The 18591-nt window shown below is 42.8% G+C and overlaps 1 protein-coding gene across 3 annotated transcripts in view; it reads left to right on the top strand.

Annotated features, from left to right (window-relative positions):
* DGKI (diacylglycerol kinase iota) overlaps window positions 1–18591 on the top strand; it is a 247631-nt gene that overhangs the window by 209870 nt on the left and 19170 nt on the right. For all 3 annotated transcript variants that reach the window (XM_034779724.1, XM_034779732.1, XM_034779740.1), the window contains 2 exons: window positions 15091–15128; window positions 17663–17783. In XM_034779724.1, coding sequence (XP_034635615.1) covers window positions 15091–15128; window positions 17663–17783 — 159 coding nt within the window. The remainder of the gene's footprint in view (window positions 1–15090; window positions 15129–17662; window positions 17784–18591) is intronic.

Consider the following 18591-nt stretch of genomic DNA (forward strand, 5'->3'; position numbering starts at 1 on the left):
ACTCTAATAATTATTTGTGAAGGGAGAAGATAGAGGATGATTTTCTGTTTGGAAAGGCGTATGGAGACACTAAAAAAAAAAAAACCTTTAATACCCTGGCAGGAGTTCGTTTTTAGTATCTCCCGATCTGGACTTGGCTCTCCGCAGTGTTTTCAGGCTGGCTGATGCTGAGTCATTTAATGCTGCTTGTAACAGGGTAGCATCCCCTTAAGGGCTGTGGCTAGTCAACCCTGATTATAGAATGAGGCATACCTAGAAGAGATCGTTGTGCTTCCCCTATAAAGAGCAGCAGGACGCTGCAATGAAGGTGAGAAGAGGAATAATAATAATAATTAATAATAAATAAATAAATAATAATGATGCTCAAGGATTAGAGATCTCTAAGAGTGAGCAGGCTTTAGAAGAGAGTCAGGACTGAGACTCCAGCCAGACAGGGCCTAGGAAGGGCCTGCCAAAGCAGGAAAGGCCCTAGACAGAAATGCCTACGAGGAGGAGGAGAAAACTTTGGTTTGTGTGGACTTTTGGATGGACTTTATTTTGAACGTTTGTTAATTTAATAAAGCAGAACGTAAGAAGGGATGGGAGTGGACAAAAGTGTTTTTTGAGTTTACTGAACAGTCCAAATGCGGACACTGAGGCAGGCTACCTATAGTGAGACCTTAGGCCATTAGGGAGTGCATGGGAGGTGGCTGGCCCTTCTACATGTTAGGAGTGTAGTGGATTTTTAACAATAGGTCTTTGAATTAGTGTCTAGTTGAATAATCTGGATGCTTTTAGAAAGAGTTGCAAGATGTACCTATTTCCCCAGGCCTTCCCAACTGCCCCTATGCCTGAAAGACAGCAGGTGCTGCCTCCCAGGGATGGTGTCAGTACTGTAGAGAAGTGATGCAGAATGCAGTGTGGGCACCAGCACCGTCAAATGAAAGAAGCTTCCCGAACTATAGAGAAAGTAGATCCTCTCAGTGGCACCTCACCGAGGCTTTAGGAGGTAATGAAGAACCTCCTGGAAAAGCAGGGGTTTATTGGGGGGGGGGAGGTACTGAAGAACACCCCAACACTCCCCACCCTCATCCCAGACATGTCTACACTGCATCTGGGAGCAAGCCTCCTGGCCCGGGTCTACAGACTTGTGCTTCCTGGGCCTGTGCTAGCATGTTAAAAATAGCTGCGCTCCAGCTCAAGGCAGAACATCAAAGCAATGTCTGCACAATTATTTTTAGCAGGCTAGAGTGAGCCCCACAAGCCCCACAGTGGACCGAGGCTGGGAGGTTCCCAGATGCAGTGTAGACATATTCACTGAGGCCTGGGTGGGGGCTGGGCTGAAGAGGTTCCCAATAGTGCTTGCACGGTGGGAAGGGGGTGAAAAGCTCGTGGTTGACTTATATCCAGGAAAAGCAGGCAGTTATGCAGAGGATTCTGCATATAGCTATTGTGGGAGGGAGGAAGGGAAGATGTGATTGATTTTTCTCTTGAGGGTTAGCAGGTTGAATTGATTTCTGCAGGAGCAGGAATGGGGATGGGGCATCGTTAAGTTGATTTACTGATTGAGTCTGTTTGAGTCAATATGTTGTTTGGCTAGGGTATTTTTTGCTTTTGGGGGTTGCATCTGTGACTTTGAATTGACATATCAAAACAATCCCTCTTCAGAGCAACAAATCAGTTCAGGCTAGGGTCTCCATTCAGGCAAATCTTTACCCCTTTCATCAGGCCTTGGGAAAGAGACTCCTGCCACCTGGTTCTTCACCCACCGCACCGTATCTCAGGGGGACCTGCAAGGAGATTCTTCACCCTCCCCCCAGCACAGGCCTCCAGGCAAAAGGGCCCATTGCCAACAAGTTTTTCAGTGCCCTCCTCAGGCCTTGGTCAGGGTGGAGGGGGTCTCCTGGGAGGTTCTCCAACGGCTTCCACAGGCTGCTATGGGGTTACGGATTTCTGGGAGGAGCTTCTTGCCTCAGGCAGGGGTAGATTCTTCCTTTCCCTGGGGTCAGCATCCACAGTCCGTTTTTGGCTATTCTTCAATGCATCCCAGAACATAAAGAAAGTTGTTAGAAGCCTGTCACTGTTCCTGATATCCTCGTATCCCTGTGGGCCCATCCAAGCCTGAGCTTCACTCATTGGGCACCCCAAGTTTGGTGTTAGTGTGCAAAGGGATGTTCGCTTCAGGAATTCTGCTCCACTTTTAACTCTCCTGGTCACATTGAGCAGAGAGTTGTGTAAAGAAATAAAATAAAATCCCAAACCTCTTAGTGCTGGTAAAACTGGGCTGGGGGCAGGGAGGGAAGAGAGAGGAAAAGCTGTGCTTTGAATGCCAAATATTCTCAAAAGAGTGATCAATGGTTTCACACAGCTCCTACTGAGAGGCTGTAGACTTCAGGGTGAAGTCGCAGCCATTCACATAGCAACAAATTAAGATGTCTTGGAATGCTTTCTCTGAACAAATCAAAGAGAGCACGGCAGGGGAGGCTCCTGACTGCAGGTATTTATTTTGATTAATTAACCACTTAGGGAAGAAAGCGCTCATATATATTGTTCTGAAAGTGTGTCCCTGGCCAGCCCCAATCTTCTGTTGCTTGGGGAATCAGAGTTCAGAAGTTGAGCTTATTCCTTAATTCTCCAGCTCCACAGAGGCTGGGATTGTACCTGTAGCAGGAGGAAGGGCCTCACATCGCTCTGTCGGGGCCCCTTGCAGCTGGCTCACGAGTAGTATTGATCTTTCTTAAGTATTTCCAAGGTGCTTCTCATAATAGAATCCTACATAGATTCATACAGAGGGATGGAGGGCCAAGAGGGAGACATGGGTAGCCTTTCTGAGAAGGCAGGTCAGGCCTGGTGAGTATTAGGCCTCAGAGTGAGGAGTAAAAGAGAAAAATTGAGGTAATTTCCCAAATATGGCTTATTTCTTCATCCCAGAAGCAAGTATATGACCAAGGCACACATTGTCAGAGTGAGAGAATATCCAGATTTAAGCAGAACTCAGTGATGGAAAGTCCTTAACACGTGGATTTTTTTTTCGTCGCTCTTTCTGACAGTGAGAAGTGCCTCTGCTTAGGATCCGATCTCAGGGCCAATGTTAAAAAAAAAAAAAAAAAAAAAATCAACAGGCCTGCAAAAAATTAAATGCTTGAACTGGTTTGCAAATTGTTTAGGGTCATATTCTCTACTGAGGAACAGTTACTCACTGAGTATTGACAGGCAGAACCAATGCACAGCAGGGCCAGAGGTCGGGTTGCAAAGGCCTCTGGGGAAAAGAGAGAAGAGAGGCCTCTAACTTCAGTAGGACTGCTTGTGTGAGCAATTGCCCACTGATGTGAGTAAGGGGGGGAATGGTCTGGCCCTTAACTTTCTTTGCTTTCTGTCTTTTTTTTTTTTTTTTAAATAAAAAATGCCATTGTTTAATTATTCTGCTTAAAGTTCTCCCCTTGCCAAAGTAATGCCATTCTGATAAAGTGCCTAGATTTAGCCAGCTAAAATCCTCCTGGTCTGCATTCTGGCTTGGTCAGCAACATTTTCCTCCATTTCATCACTCCTGAAAGTAACATTAATTGTTCCTGTCTTGGTTTAAAAAACAAATAGCTTTCTAGGATACAGTGAAGATGCCAGCCAGATGGTACTGTCTCTATCTGCAACTGTTCTTTGTTTCTTGGACCATTTACACAGAAGGTCCTTCTCCTTCATGGTCATCCCTTCCTTTGCAAAGCTGTTTGGAATTGCCCCATGCAAGAAGGGAAAGCATCGCCTCACCATCAGCCAGTCAAGTACTTCCATTCCTCAGCCATCCCTACACTCTGATTTCAACACCAGCTGTGCTCTACAGGAGCGTTCCAGGACAGATTCTCATTTACACTGCTCTGGCAGTGTAAATGGGTCTTAAAATGGGTGTAAATATAATTCATAACCATTTTAAGACCCTTTTATATTGCCAGAGAGGTGAAAAGGGGCCTTGGTATAATTGAGAATCTGGCCTGAATCTGAATTCAGTTGTACAGCAAATGCGTGTGGCAGGATAGTGGTTGTTTTTTATTACCTCCCTATTCTAAGCAAAGGGCTTGATACAGTCTCTTGTTTGAAGCTAAAATGTTAAAAGGAAAAAGATTTCTGATACGTATTTATAACTACATTGAGCAATCGATGCTTTTTACATATTAAAAGTCTTGTATTATTCCCAAATTAGTTGGCAGGTGCACTGAAGCCTGTGTTAGCCCTGGCCTTTAAATTGCTTATGAAGATGATGGTTTCTTAGCTAAGAGGCAGCCACAAACATTGATGAGAAATTTATACCATTGTGTGCAATCCAAGTTGCAGATCTTATTAAAACAGGACTTAGTCACAGGACTGACAAACTGCAGAAGTAGAATGTGCATATGTACTCATTTGCATGTACAAATGGGTTAGTCAGGCATGCTATTTTACAGGATTTACATATAAAAATGGTTGCTTTGTGCATGGATGTTTTTTGTTTGAACAATTATAAAGGAAAATTTAGCCCTGAGAGTGCTGAGAGGAGCAAATTAGTGTGTCCTTCACTCGGCAAATGCTATGCACCATTATAGCAACAACCCACAAGAGGCAATTCCCTAGCTGGCTGTTGTTGCATGTCTTTGGTATTCTTACCCCTTTTTGGTCTGAGGAGTTAGCCAATATTTGGGGCTTTGCTGGGTTGTTTCTGTTAGCAGGTGAAATTGATTATATAAGTTAGGTATTTTTTGTTCAGTCCTGTTTATTTACAAAGAATGTACACTGAACACTATAGAACCAAACAGAAGGCAGTTTCCTTGCTCAGAAATCCAAGTCTGTGTTTCTAACAAGTACTGTGTCCAGTAGAATCTCTGTCCCTTGGCTTCCTCTCAGGGCCACTCTCACCATTGCTTCTTTTACCTTCTGTTGGCTTTCTGCCTCTCAGGGAATGTCTAACCAGCTATGTAAGCCTAGGGTTAGTGGGACTTGAGTCAGCTGGCCATGTCAGGGAACCCTGGGCTTGAGTGTCTAAATTGCATTTTAACCCTAGTGCGGCAGGGTGGACTACGTCCAGAGGCCCCTTGCTGGAGGCCTTGTGTCCCTGCGTCATTTTGCCCCAGAATAGAGCAGCAAGAAGTCCTCCAGGCAGTCTAGAGTGGCTGCAGAGGAGCAGCCAATAAGAGGGGCTGCTGGAGTGACCAATAAGGGGCCAGAAGGGCCAGATAAAAGGCAAGCAGCAGAGCAGAGCTTTCAGTTTTTGTGGGGAGCTTGATGAGGGAGGACTGGGTGTAGGGCTGGTTAGAGGAACAGTGGGACCACCGAGTGCTCACAAGACAGAACCGAGTCCAGGAAAGGCTGCTGAAGACCAGGTGCCTGGCTGGCGGAAAGAGCACAGAACCTGGCCAAATCAGATGAGGGTACCAAGATGGGCCCTCCTGGTCTGGTTGCAGACTGAGCCCAGGGAAGGCTGTGGAAAGGACTCCAGCCAAGGGTACTGAGATGGCCCCAGTTGGGTTGTTGAAGAAGGCAGTGCCTCTGGGAAGAAGCCTTACTGCTATGGCCCCATACTATTGCCAGGAAAAGAACTAGAGTGTATACCCTGGAAGGAGGGACAGTGTGTGCTGCTCAGCCAGAGGGCTGAGTCGCTGAACACCTGCTGAGAGAACCATCGTTCGCGAGTGTGTGTGTGCTTGTGAGAGGCAGGTGCCACCCCATAGTAAGAACTGAAAAAGAAAAACAGGCTCACATCCAACCAACCAAAGCAGTGCCGCTGGTGAGAGGTGGCGGCTATCCTGCTGAAAAGCACTGTGATTGCAGGCATATCAGCCAGAGAAGGAGGGTGCTCATGAGGGGTGGGTGCTCACCCTGTTACACCTAGGTTAAGGATTTTCTGACCCATGCTTCAACTTAGGGCTCTAGCATCCACAGTGCAGTACACAGACCTGAGCCAAAGTAACCCTATCCCAGGATGCTTAGTGCTCCTCCCCATGTTAACACTTTAGCCCTATGAATATGCTGCGCTGTGGTAAAACTCTACTGCCCACCCTATTTCTTAACTGTGACAGTACTATTGATGGGACTCGGGTGCTCATAAGGAGCACATGAGTACATAAACTGCAAAATTAGCTCCTTTAAGAACATAAGAACGGCCGTACTGGGTCAGACCAAAGATCCATCTAGCCCAGTATCCTGTCTACTGACAGTGGCCAATGCCAGGTGCCCCAGAGGGAGTGGACCTAACAGGCAATGATCAAGTGATCTCTCTCCTGCCATCCATCTCCATCCTCTGACAGACAGAGGCTAGGGACACCATTCCTTACCCATCCTGGCTAATAGCCATTAATGGACTTAACCACCATGAATTTATCCAGTTCTCTTTTAAACGCTGTTATAGTCCTAGCCTTCACAACCTCCTCAGGCAAGGAGTTCCACAAGTTGACTGTGCGCTGTGTGAAGAAGAACTTCCTTTTATTTGTTTTAAACCTGCTGCCCATTAATTTCATTTGGTGGCCTCTAGTTCTTGTATTATGGGAACAAGTAAATAACTTTTCCTTATTTACTTTCTCCACATCACTCATGATTTTATATACCTCTATCATATCTCCCCTTAGTCTCCTCTTTTCCAAGCTGAAAAGTCCTAGCCTCTTTAATCTCCCCACATATGGGACCCATTTCAAACCCCTAATCATTTTAGTTGCCCTTCTCTGAACCTTTTCTAATGCCAGGATATCTTTTTTGACATGAGACCACATCTGTACGCAGTATTCAAGATGTGGGCATACCATAGATTTATATAAGGGCAATAAGATACTCTGTCTTATTCTCTATCCCCTTTTTAATGATTCCTAACATCCTCTTTGCTTTTTTTGACCGCCACTGCACACTGCGTGGACATCTTCAGAGAACTATCCACGATGACTCCAAGATCTTTTTCCTGATTCATTGTAGCTAAATTAGCCCCCATCATATTGTATGTATAGTTGGGGTTCTTTTTTCCAATGTGCATTACTTTACATTTATCCACATTAAATTTCATTTGCCATTTTGTTGCCAATCACTTAGTTTTGTGAGATCTTTTTGAAGTTCTTCACAGTCTGCTTTGGTCTTAACTATCTTGAGCAGTTTAGTATCATCTGCAAACTTTGTCACCTCACTTTTTACCGCTTTCTCCAGATCATTTATGAATAAGTTGAATAGGATTGGTCCTAGGACTGACCCTTGGGGGGACACCACTAGTTACCCCTCTCCATTCTGAGAATTTACCATTTATTCCTACCCTTTGTTCCCTGTCTTTTAACCAGTTCTCAATCTATGAAAGGACCTTCCCTTTTATCCCATGACAGCTTAATTTACGTAAGAGCCTTTGGTGATGGACCTTGTCAAAGGCTTTCTGGAAATCTAAGTACGCTATGTCCACTGGATCCCCCTTGTCCACATGTTTGTTGACCCCTTCAAAGAACTTTAATAGATTAGTAAGACACGATTTCCCTTTACAGAAACCATGTTGACTTTTGCCCAACAATTTATGTTCTTCTATGTGTCTGACAATTTTATTCTTTACTATTGTTTCAACTAATTTGCCCAGTACTGACGTTAGACTTACTGGTCTGTAATTGCCAGGATCACCTCTAGAGCCCTTTTTAAATATTGGCATTACAGTAGCTATCTTCCAGTCATTGGGTACAGAAGCTGATTTAAAGGACAGGTTACAAACCATACTTAATGGCTGTCCCAATAGAGCAGTGGTCTCCAAACTGGGTGTGTGCGGAGGGAGTGCCAGCTTCCCTCAGCCCCCAGCTGCAGCTCCCCCCAGCCACAGCTCCAGCCTCCCAGGGGTCCCTGGAAATCTGTGGAGAAGTTTTGGGGCTGACTATCACTCACTACTGAGTTTTGGGGCGGCCAGGCTGTTGGGGGTCATCCCTCCCTTCCCCTGGCTGAGCTGAGCCAGGAGCTCTGCCAGTCCTCATCCCTACAGGGCAGCTGCTTAGTCCCCAGTCCACTTTCTGCTCCCCAACCTTGCCCTCCTTAGGGCTGCATGTACAGGGATACCCAGCCAGCGTGCACCAAAATCTGGCTGTGCTCTTGTGACCAGGAAGCAGCTCTCTTTGCAAAAAACTTCTTCTGATCGATTTCCATTGAAAACCCTCCAGGGTCTCTGATAGTATGCTTGTAGACCAGTGTCTTTCTGATTTGAAATCTCTTAGTGAATTCGGAATGAGTCTCCTAGCGGTGAGCCACTTGCTGTGGCTTTAACTAAACACTCTGATTTACAGTTTCAGAATTCTGAAAAAAATCAGCTGTCTTACCTTTCTGGTGTTCTCTGCATTGTAATATATGATTTCCTTAATTATCCAAGTAATTATGCCAAAGAATAAAAACAGTTGCTTTTAAAGTTGTTACAATTTGAAATATACATTTCATATGTAATGTACATATGTACCTTTCATTATCTGTTTTATTTATTGGCAGGGTTTTTTTGTACTTTTTTTTTTATAAAAATTTCTAAAATAAATTAAAATATTGGAGAGAGAGAAAGTTCTTGGTAATTTGGTTTGTAACACATAACCCAATATAATAGTCAATTCTACATATTATTGAATAATATTATGTAATTTCACTATTTCATATTCAGCTTTCATCGTATCTGAATCCCTACAACCACTGAATGAACAAAGCTGCTACAATTAAGTGGCTGTGTTTACAGAGAAAAATGATATATTTATAAATTACAACCTAAGTAGATCTCTCACACACTTGAAAATTTCTCTTTCTGACAGAAAGAGAACTGCTATAAATTGATTGCTATAAAGCTCAAGAAAAGTCTTCAGTCTCAATTTTGCATATTATTATTTAGTATCATACAGGTCCTTAACTGGTAGGTAAAGTCCAGCCAGGTAAAAAGAAAACACCACATTTCTGACACTATTCAGTTCAGCTTTTAACTTTTGAACATATAAAACAGTAATTGCTTTCAATTTTTAAGTTTATGAATTTCACGCAGGCTACAACAGCAGTCATGAGTTCTAGGTTGGGAATTTTCTGGCAGTTAATGATCAAAGTTAAATTTAATAACTGCCAAGAACCTGAACTGTATCACCTTCTGCAGTCCTGTCATACCTTGCAAGGTTGGGGCAAGTCAGTATTTCATGGTGAAACTTTCAAGGAGTGCCTGAAGTATGTCCTGCAGGAAATGGGGTTGGTGAGTAAGTGTTGAACACCAGCATGGTATTAGAAGGCACTGTGCTGCTGGAGTACAGTCTTTCATCTCAGAGGATGAAACAAGGTCCGGATCATGTGTCATTAAATATTTCATTTCACGTCTCAAAATAGTTACAGATTTTATCTACCTTGATTTTCTAGCCAAAGTTTAAGTAATTAAATTTTGCCTACACTGCCCCTGTAGTTAGACATGATAGTCTTCCTTTGCTGCTGTATAATGCTGTTTTGTCCCAGAAGTGGTTGCATTTCAACCAGGGATAAAATGATCCATTTATAGAATGGGTACACTTTGAAATTTTCATTGGTTTGAAACCTTTCCAGTGATATTTCCTAGTTCTATAATGAGGAATTCCACTAGGAATGGTAGAAGCTTTCAAAATGACACAAATTTTGAATGGCACCCAGTGCATATTAGTTTGTGTGGTGGTGGTGGTGGTGGGGGTCCAATGGCGAGAGGTGCCTTTCCGGTCCAGAGCTGGAAAACACTTATGCCATGAGTAGTAACTTTACTTGTACACGCACATTGGCAGGGTCTGACCTTAGAACTGTAAAGTACTTTGAGTTGGTTGATTTTCTATTCTTACTGCATTATCAACTGACAATTTGTAGACTTCTTTATTTATACTGCTGGTATTTTTTATTTATTTAATGAATTAAAGAGATGCTGCCAAAGTCTCTAGGGCATTGGTTTTGCCTAACTCAGTGACCAAAAGTTATTACCATACGACAACTACGGTATATTAAATGAATTGTTGGCTATCCATTTTATAGTACATGGGTGGCCCTGTCTAAACACAGCACCATTGGCAGTCTCTGCAAAGAGGTCAAAGGTTTGAAGAGGTATGGAATATAAACTATCCTTGGTGCCCAATCAAGAGAGTTGAGACCTATTGAGAAGGCAGTCTAAGGAATCTAGCACTACTGCAGACTGTGTGCTTGCCAACTATGTGGATAAAGGACTTCAGTCTCCAGTTCTGTCTATCTGGTAGCTTTCATTTGCAGTAAATTCACTTACTCTCCACCCCAAAAAAATAAGTAATAAAACATTTCTGTTACTCATTGCAAATAGCCAGCTTGGGAAGGATCAAGAAAATAATTACTTGATTTAAATGTTTATTAGATCAAGTAATTATTTTAGACTCTTTAAGACCTGAAGGTATTTTTTGGTATGATAAAACAATTGCATAATTCATGTTTTGTACTACACCAGTGACAAACATACTTTGCTCAGAACAAATAAAATTGTTCTCACATTTGTTTTTTACTTTTTGTCATTGCTTGTTAATAGCTTTTTCATTTGATTTTTGCCCTTTTTTCGCTATCACCAATACCATATGTTTGCTTGCTTTGACCACCTATTTTAAAAGTGGGTGAATTTATTATTGTGGTGTCGTCATTGTCATCATCATCATCAATATCCTAGCACACAGAAGATCCAGTTGGGTCTGGGACCTCATTGTGCTAAGCTTTCTACAGACATGTATGGGCCCTGCCCCAAAAAGGCAACTACCTCTACCTGTTCCAGTATTCTAAACTTCGTGGCATTCTGTGTCACAGCACTGAATTCTTATAATTCAATCCATTCACTATAGCAGCAGTTTTGTTTTTTGGTATGTATGTGTGTATTTTATTATCTATGCAGAAAGATTTTATTCTAGCAAAGCACTTAAGCAAGTGCTTACCTTGAACTATGCAAGTCTTCCCATTGACTTCAATGGGGCTAGTCATGCATCAAGTTAACCCCTTGTCTAAGTGCTTTGCTGGATCAGGGTCTAAAAAAGAGATAAAAAGATCATATAAATTATTCTTTGTGACTGATAGCAGTCCACATTCAATAGTCAAATCACAACACAATAAAGGAGGAGCCACTAGCCAATCTCTAGTTATTGATATTTGCCGGGAGATGGGTTTGTGCGACTTCTAGGAAACTTTGATTTACACCTTACTCTACCCCTTATCTTTTCAGAGTTGTAGCCATAGGTAGTCATCTTGGTTCGAATGGGATAAAATATATCTTGCTTTTGGAAAGGAACTTTAAGGCAGCACATGTTGAAATAATGGGAAGTGTAAGACAGCTTGGAAATGGTATCACCAGTCATTCTTCGATTGCTGGGCCATATGTGTATTCCACATGTGGGAATGCGTGCAATCCAGTGCCCGAGTCCAGAGATTTTAACAAGCAATGTCCATTGGCTTGCAGATGTGCAGTACAGTAGATCTTCTTATGTTTCCAAGTAATGGAATAAGAGGCAGTGCAGGTCAATACCCACTCAGGCCATGAGGCAGTAAGATGGTCCTGCATTGGAATCCAGTGTCCTCCTGCTTCAGCCTTTCAGAAAATCCTGTAAATAAGATTATAAATAGTTATTCTTTTAGCCTAGTACAGTTAATTTTTAGTAATGTAGTTTGTTTCCCTGGACTTAGGATTCCCTTCCCGCAGTCGGGGACTATGCCCAGAGTCCTGGGCTTCAAAAACTGCATTCCTGCCCTAGATCCTTCTCCATCATCAATGAATACCAATGCGGCCTCTACTGTGTCGGTGAGAAACATTTAGGCAAAGTCTATCATTTGTCGCTCATTTCCACCAAGAACTCATGAAGCCACTGAGCTTTGCCTTAGAAAACACTTAATGGAGAAGCCACTCTCCAATCCAGGCTAGGGAGACCCCTCTTTACATTGTCCTCACCAAACGAGCAGTACACTCCCACCCCTCGAGCATGTGCTTCAAAGAAGAGCTCTTGGTCTCTAAGTCTAAAGACTTTTCCTCCAAGGCTTTCCATGAGAGCAATGGATGCTCTCTTGGCACAAGGACAGATCCCCATCGAGGACTGTCCATAAGAGACACGCTCTTCTTCTTTGGCATCAATAATCCCCTCTCTTCAAGAAGGAATATGGTTTGTGAAGGACACATATTGTCATTTAGATATTCAGCCCTCCCATAGGTGGTTTCTAAGGCTTATGGTGGGCTGGGAGCAGCAACAAATAAACACAAAGGGCCAAATTCTGCTGTGTTGCACTGGTATAAATCCATTGAAGACAGAGAAGAAACATTGGATTTAAACCAGTGTATGTGAAAACCGAGTCTGGGGCACAAAATTGTATTTTCCCAACTCTGGCTCTTATCCTTTGCTTTGTGTCTCCTTCTTTACTTAAGAACTTTGTGCTGCTGCCAGGTGATTTACGATACCTAGTTTGTTAACTAGTGCTCACTCAGAAACTGCCTTAAGTGCTGCAGGATAAATATGAACTGTGATTGTAGCACTGCTTTCCAAATTTAGAACTCTGCTGGGTGAAGTTTTGCTTTTCCCCACTGCTACACAGCCAGGGGATGAAGTGAGAAAAGGTCCCCAAATCTCCTGCACAAAAATGACGTTGCTTAGGCAGTAGAAATCCACCTCTTGCATACCACACAGCTTTCTGTGTGCTTTAAAAGAAAGAAACATTTGTTGGTTTCTCCCCTGTCTCCCCTGCAGTGTTTAACTCATTTGTGATGTTATTCCTGGAGTTGTAATGAGCTCCTTGTGGAATAGTCACCATGGAGGTTCCAGTGCTGTGTTTGCCAGATAAAATACTATGGTATTGTTTTTCTTATTCTTCCTTTAGGCCCTGATTCAGGAAAACATCCTTATCCAGACAGCACTTAAGCATATCCTTAACTTTACACTTCTGCCTAAAGTTAAGCACATACTTAAGTGCTGTTCTAAACAAAGATGAGCTTAGGCACTTACATGCTTTTCTGTCTCACCGGCCTTAATAAAATTTTTTCCAGAAAGATTAGTTCACTATTGATTTTTGCTGTATATGTAATGCTAAGAGGAGGGAAAGAAAGGAGAAAATAGCTCCGTGGTAGGAAACTTGTATCACCCTCACTTATTTGTGGTTACTTACTGCCCAGAGAGTGTAGAAACTCTCCTGTGAGTTCTATAGTTCAGCTATGACCAAAATACCTGGAACTCTGGTCTCTTGCCACCCTCTTTTCTTGTAATCTGATTAGGAATAGGGGGAGGCAGTATGAGGATTCATAGATTCCAAGCCCAAAAGGGACCATTGTGATTATAGAGTGATCTCCTGTATAACAGAGGCCATAGAACTTCCCCCAAATAATTCCTTTTGAACCAGAGCATGTCTTTAAAAAATATCCACTCTTGATTTAAAAATTGCCAGTGGTGGAAAATCCACCACAGCCCTTGGTAAATTGTTCCACTGGTTAAAAACAGTGGGAAGAGAAAGTGACTTGCCCAAAGTTACACAGCCCATCAGGAGCAGAACCAGGAATGGAACCCTGATCCCCAGTCTAGCATCCTAGCCACTGGCTCCCAACTAATTGTCTGTATTACAGAAGTGCCTAGACACCCCAAATGAGACACTAGTTTCACCTCCCTGGCCACACAATAGCAGATCTAAAGGTAGCCATCCTGCAGCAAAAAACTTCAGGACCAGACTCCAAAGAGAAACTGCTGAGCTTCAGTTCATTTGCAAATTTGACACCATCAGATCAGGATTAAACAAACACTGTGAATGGTTAACCAACTACAAAAGCAGTTTCTCCTCCCTTGGTGTTCACACCTCAACTGCTAGCAGAGGACCTCACCCTCCCTGACTGAACTAACCTCGTTATATCCAGACTGATTCTTGCCTGCATATTTATACCTGCCTCTGGAAATTTCCATTACATGCGTCTGATGAAGTGGGTATTCACCCACAAAAGCTTATGCTCCAATACGTCTGTTAGTCTTAAAGGTGCCACAGGACTCTCTGTTGCTAGTTTCACTGTAATCATCTAGTCTGACTCCCCGCATGCCTCTCCTGACCTATAAATCAATGTGGCCTACTGGGTAGGGTAGGGCACTGGACTGGGAGATCTGGGTTCTAGTCTCAGTGCTTCCACTGACGTGCTGCATGACCCTGAGTATCTTACCTCTCTGTACCTCCATTTTCCCTCCCATCCACTGTCTGTTTATTGCAAGTGCTGCAGGGGCTGTCTCTTATGATGCGTTTGTGCTATGCCTACTAGAATGGAAGCCTGAATCTCAGTTGGGGTGTCTAGGGACTTCTAAATAATTAATAATGCTCTGCTTTCCCCTTTGTTTATTTCTGAGTCTCCTGCTATCCACTACTGGGACTGAATGTTCATAAGTATAAATCTTGAGAGGATCCCAGGAAGGACTTTCTTTGCATTCAGTGTTGGCCTATCTGTGCTCCCATTTAAGTGAATGGGAGTTTCACTGTTGACCTCAGTTGGAACAGAGTTAAACCAATGCTGCAAGCACATTGCAAATGACCTAACATGTCGTAAGTTGGGCATTCAAAAATTGAGGTGCACAAATGGAATGGCCACTTTTGAAAACATTGGCCTAAACTTTTGGTAGTGTTTGACACAATATTGTTTATACTCCCTCCCCGATTCTGTAATGTTTGCCAGAGGGTATGAGTACACTGGAACTGGAAGGGGTGATCTCAGCTCAAGGAGACACCTATACTAGCTCTGATAAAGCTCATGTGGTAAAAACAGAAGTGTAGCCACTGTGTGGCATGAATTGCAGGAGGGACTAGCTTCCCTGAATATGCACTTAGGGTCTTGGACAGGATTGTCCTTGGGGTGGCTAGCCCATCCCACTGCTCATGCTGCTGCAGCTACATTTCTATTTTTAGCACACTAGCTTGATCAGAGCTAGCACAGGTACATCTGCTTGAGCTGGAACTTGCACTTTCAGCTCCAGTGTAGTCATACCCAGAGCATGGTTCTGATGATTTAAGGTTGTGGCACTAGAATGCAAGCTTGTTGGGGCCAGGGGACCTTGCCTCCTATGTATTTTTAATACTGTCAAGCACTGTGCTCATCTGTGGAACTATGTAAATAATAATTATACTGGTGTCCTTATCCCTGATGTTAGTCTTGTCTTTTGTCTTTTGCAGCACTTTTACAAGCAGTAATAGACGGTGATCTTCTAAAGGTAAGTACAGCAAGCTGAGTTTCTCCCTCTTCTCAGCTATTTGAAGCTGTGAGGGACTATGAGTTATAGTCTACTCCTCTCTCAAAACATAAACATGCTGCTGTAAAGATTGATAGCCAAATGCCACTTGCAGGGTACACTGAATATTAGAGGAACAATAGCCAAGTGAGATATGATTGAAATTCAAGTGGACAGAATCTGGTGTTATACTGCACCTTTCATACTCCAGGAATCCCAAAGTACTTCACGGAGCAATGGGTTGGTTACACAGTGAAATGATTATGTAGGCAAATGCAGTGCTGAGCAATACCGGTATCACCAATCCAGCCTTTCACAATAAAGCCTGTTTTACTGAAAGGGGAATGTTGGTCAGAACACCGGCGTTGTCCCCAATTCTCTTCAAAGAGTGTAAGGATATTTGTAACTTCCACCTAGACAACTACAAAGGTAGGACGAAGGGACTTTGCTTTAGCATTTCATGACCTGATAGATGACACTTCTGATAGTTCATCAGTCTCTGCTCCCTTTGCACTGCACTGTAATGTCAGTATTAACTATGAACCAAATTCTTCTGATATTCAGAAGGGCTTGAAACCCAAGAAATCTTGGCCCAGCCCTAAGTGTCAGCTATTGGGAACTCTCTCAGGAAGGAGGAAAGGGGGCAGAGGGAAAGTGTTTAATTCCTATAAGTGTGAAGCTCACTTCTGACAATTGCAATCCCTATTTTTCAGCAGCTAAGGGTGCATTTACGCAGTGAATAAAAACCCCATGGTAATGAGTCTCAAAGCCCGAATCAACTCACTCAGGCTTTTGGGGCTAAAAATAGCATTGTAGATTTTCCTGGGGGTAGGTCTCACAGCCTAGGTTCTATTTTTAGCCCTGTAGCACAAGCCCGAGTCAGTTGACCAAGGCTCTGAAACTCGCTACCACTGTTTTTGTTTGTTTGGTTTTTGTTTTTGTTTTGCTTGTTTTGTTTTGCTGTGTAGATGTACCCTAAGTGGTTGGGATTTGCAAACATGCCCCTGAATTTGGGTGAGTATTGTGACTAACAATTGCAACGTTAACTGGAAAAAGCCTTGAAGCTATCTGAAAAAGTGGCAATTCTGTTACTCCTGATCTTTGCCTATAGAAACACACCTCTGCCCCCACTATCCCTCTGGCAACAGCAGTAGCAATGATTCACTGTAACCACCATTTATTCGTACAATATTGCTCTTTCCCTCATATCACATTCTGTTCTGAATTTCACAGCACAGTTTCCCCATCCCTTAAGGCTTCTGTAATTTATAAGATGCAACGCTCCCTTGAATCTTCTCCAGGTGCATCATGACTTTGTGTCATGACATAATAATATCCCATTGTCATAATGCGATCTCAACACTGTTTTCTGTAGTGTGTTTTACAAATTCCCAGAGCATGCAGTAACTTTAAGAAGCAATCACCTGCTCTTTCCTGCCTTCCCAATGCGAATCTTCCCCTACAATGAGATCCAAGTAGAAAAGTGTGTGTGTGTGTGTGTGTGTGTGTGTGTGTGTAATATATGGATAAGGAAGTAGGAGGTACAGCACCTGATCTCTGGCATGTTGGTTTCCTTACAGAGGTTCAGATCTCCTCAGGGCAGCAGTAGGAAAGGCAAGGCAGGAAGATTTTGGGAAAAGACCCAAAACCTAATTCTTAAAAGCTTCTTCCCATGATACCAGTTGCAAATACATACAAGTGTATTTAGGAATGATCCTTTGGTGCTTAGGGCCCCTACTGGCTAAAAATATACATGGGAATATACATGAAAATATAAAGAGCAATTTACTATTTCCAAGCAATATACAGTGTGTACCCAATCCTGAACACATGGGCCATTCACAAATTAATTTACAGACTGTAGCACCACCACTGTACTAACATGTATTCATACAAACACACAGTGATCCACCCCACCACACATCTGAACAGGGCATAACCAAGACACCCACATGCACATAAACTCTGTATCTGAATCTCTGCAGATGGACTTGGGGCATAAGGCACCCAAACTACAACTCCCATAAGGCACTGTTATTTCCAAATAAATTTTGGGGGGTTTGGCTCAGTTTTGTTGGTTTATGTGTGTTTGTTTTTTTTATCAGAAAGTTGAAATGTTCCACAGAAATCAAACACTTTTTGGTGAAATGTTTAGTTGAAAACCCAATTTTTCATTAAAATGTACAAACAAACAAAAACCTCAAATAATTTCAATGATTTTTTTTTTTACCAGCCCTACTTGCAAGCAATAATTCATCTATAGTATATCACCAATGATCCAGTGGTCAGGAAATGTGATTTGACATTGTTAACTCACTGTGTTGTAAGCCTTGCTAGTTTTAGGTCAAAAGCCTTTGCTGTGCATTGTAAGGGCCTAAAAGTTTGGCTAGTGGTTACCACTGCTCCTTTTTAGCCACCTGCTAGCAAATCTGACAGTTAATTTATCTGCATGTTTATTTACCTATGCACCTTGTCCTACAGTTTTCTTGTCCTCTTCCTGTGCATTTACATTCCAGTTCATAGAATGCTGTAAGAGAGGAGCTAATCTGTTAATCCAGGGACCTGACCACTGTTCCTTGCTTCACCATGCTGCCAAGACTGGGCACCTTGAAATTGTGAAATACATTTTAGAACATGGTGAGTAATTGTGTGCAAACCCACACAGAATCACATTCCATGTAGTGTCATTGTGGTAGAATAAAAGTTTACTCAAAACCCCTTACCAATCTATCCTCCTGCAGCATGTTGCTATGGATTTGGAAGAAGTGTTGAAGCTGGCCCTAGATAAGGGGGAGGGAGTGAAGAGTATAACAGGACAACTTTGTAGGAGATGCAACATTTTCCTAGATTATAAAACCAGAAGGGACTGTTGTGATCATCTAGTTTGCTCTCCTGCATAACACAGGCCATAGGACTTCCCTGAATTCTGTAGTTTCCTTCATTGATCCCTCTCTCCAGACTGCCTCTCAGAACACACCTGGCCTGTGTACTTATCCCCCATCCCTCCCCAATATTTCCCTCAGGCACATCTTGCATGTGTGCATCCCAATTGAATTCCAGCACAGTTAGATTTATGTGAAGACTCAAGTCGAAGTAGTAGTTGAAGCTAGAACAGGAAACTCATGAGAAGGAGTTGCCTCAGCTAACAGAGAAAGTGTGAGGAGGCTATGGCAAGAATAAATTAAGACAAACCATAGCATTGAGCAAACACCAGTCCTGTTTTCACCAGTGTGGCAGGAACCCTCTGAAACCTTTCTAGATCTTCTTCCTCTGAGTGTCTCAGCTGCCTTGTTTGTGTAAGTCTCTGGGGAATCTGACTGGGAATTGGCAATGCACTAATGGAGGTCCACTTGTTCTCTCCACCTGCATCCAAGAAATTAATAAAAGTCATTTCTACACAGGACACTTCTCATTCTTTGATAATCTCTCTGAGCCAACTTGCTGA

The sequence above is a fragment of the Trachemys scripta genome, chromosome 1, assembly GCF_013100865.1.
Source record: "Trachemys scripta elegans isolate TJP31775 chromosome 1, CAS_Tse_1.0, whole genome shotgun sequence".
Lineage (NCBI taxonomy): Eukaryota > Metazoa > Chordata > Testudines > Emydidae > Trachemys > Trachemys scripta.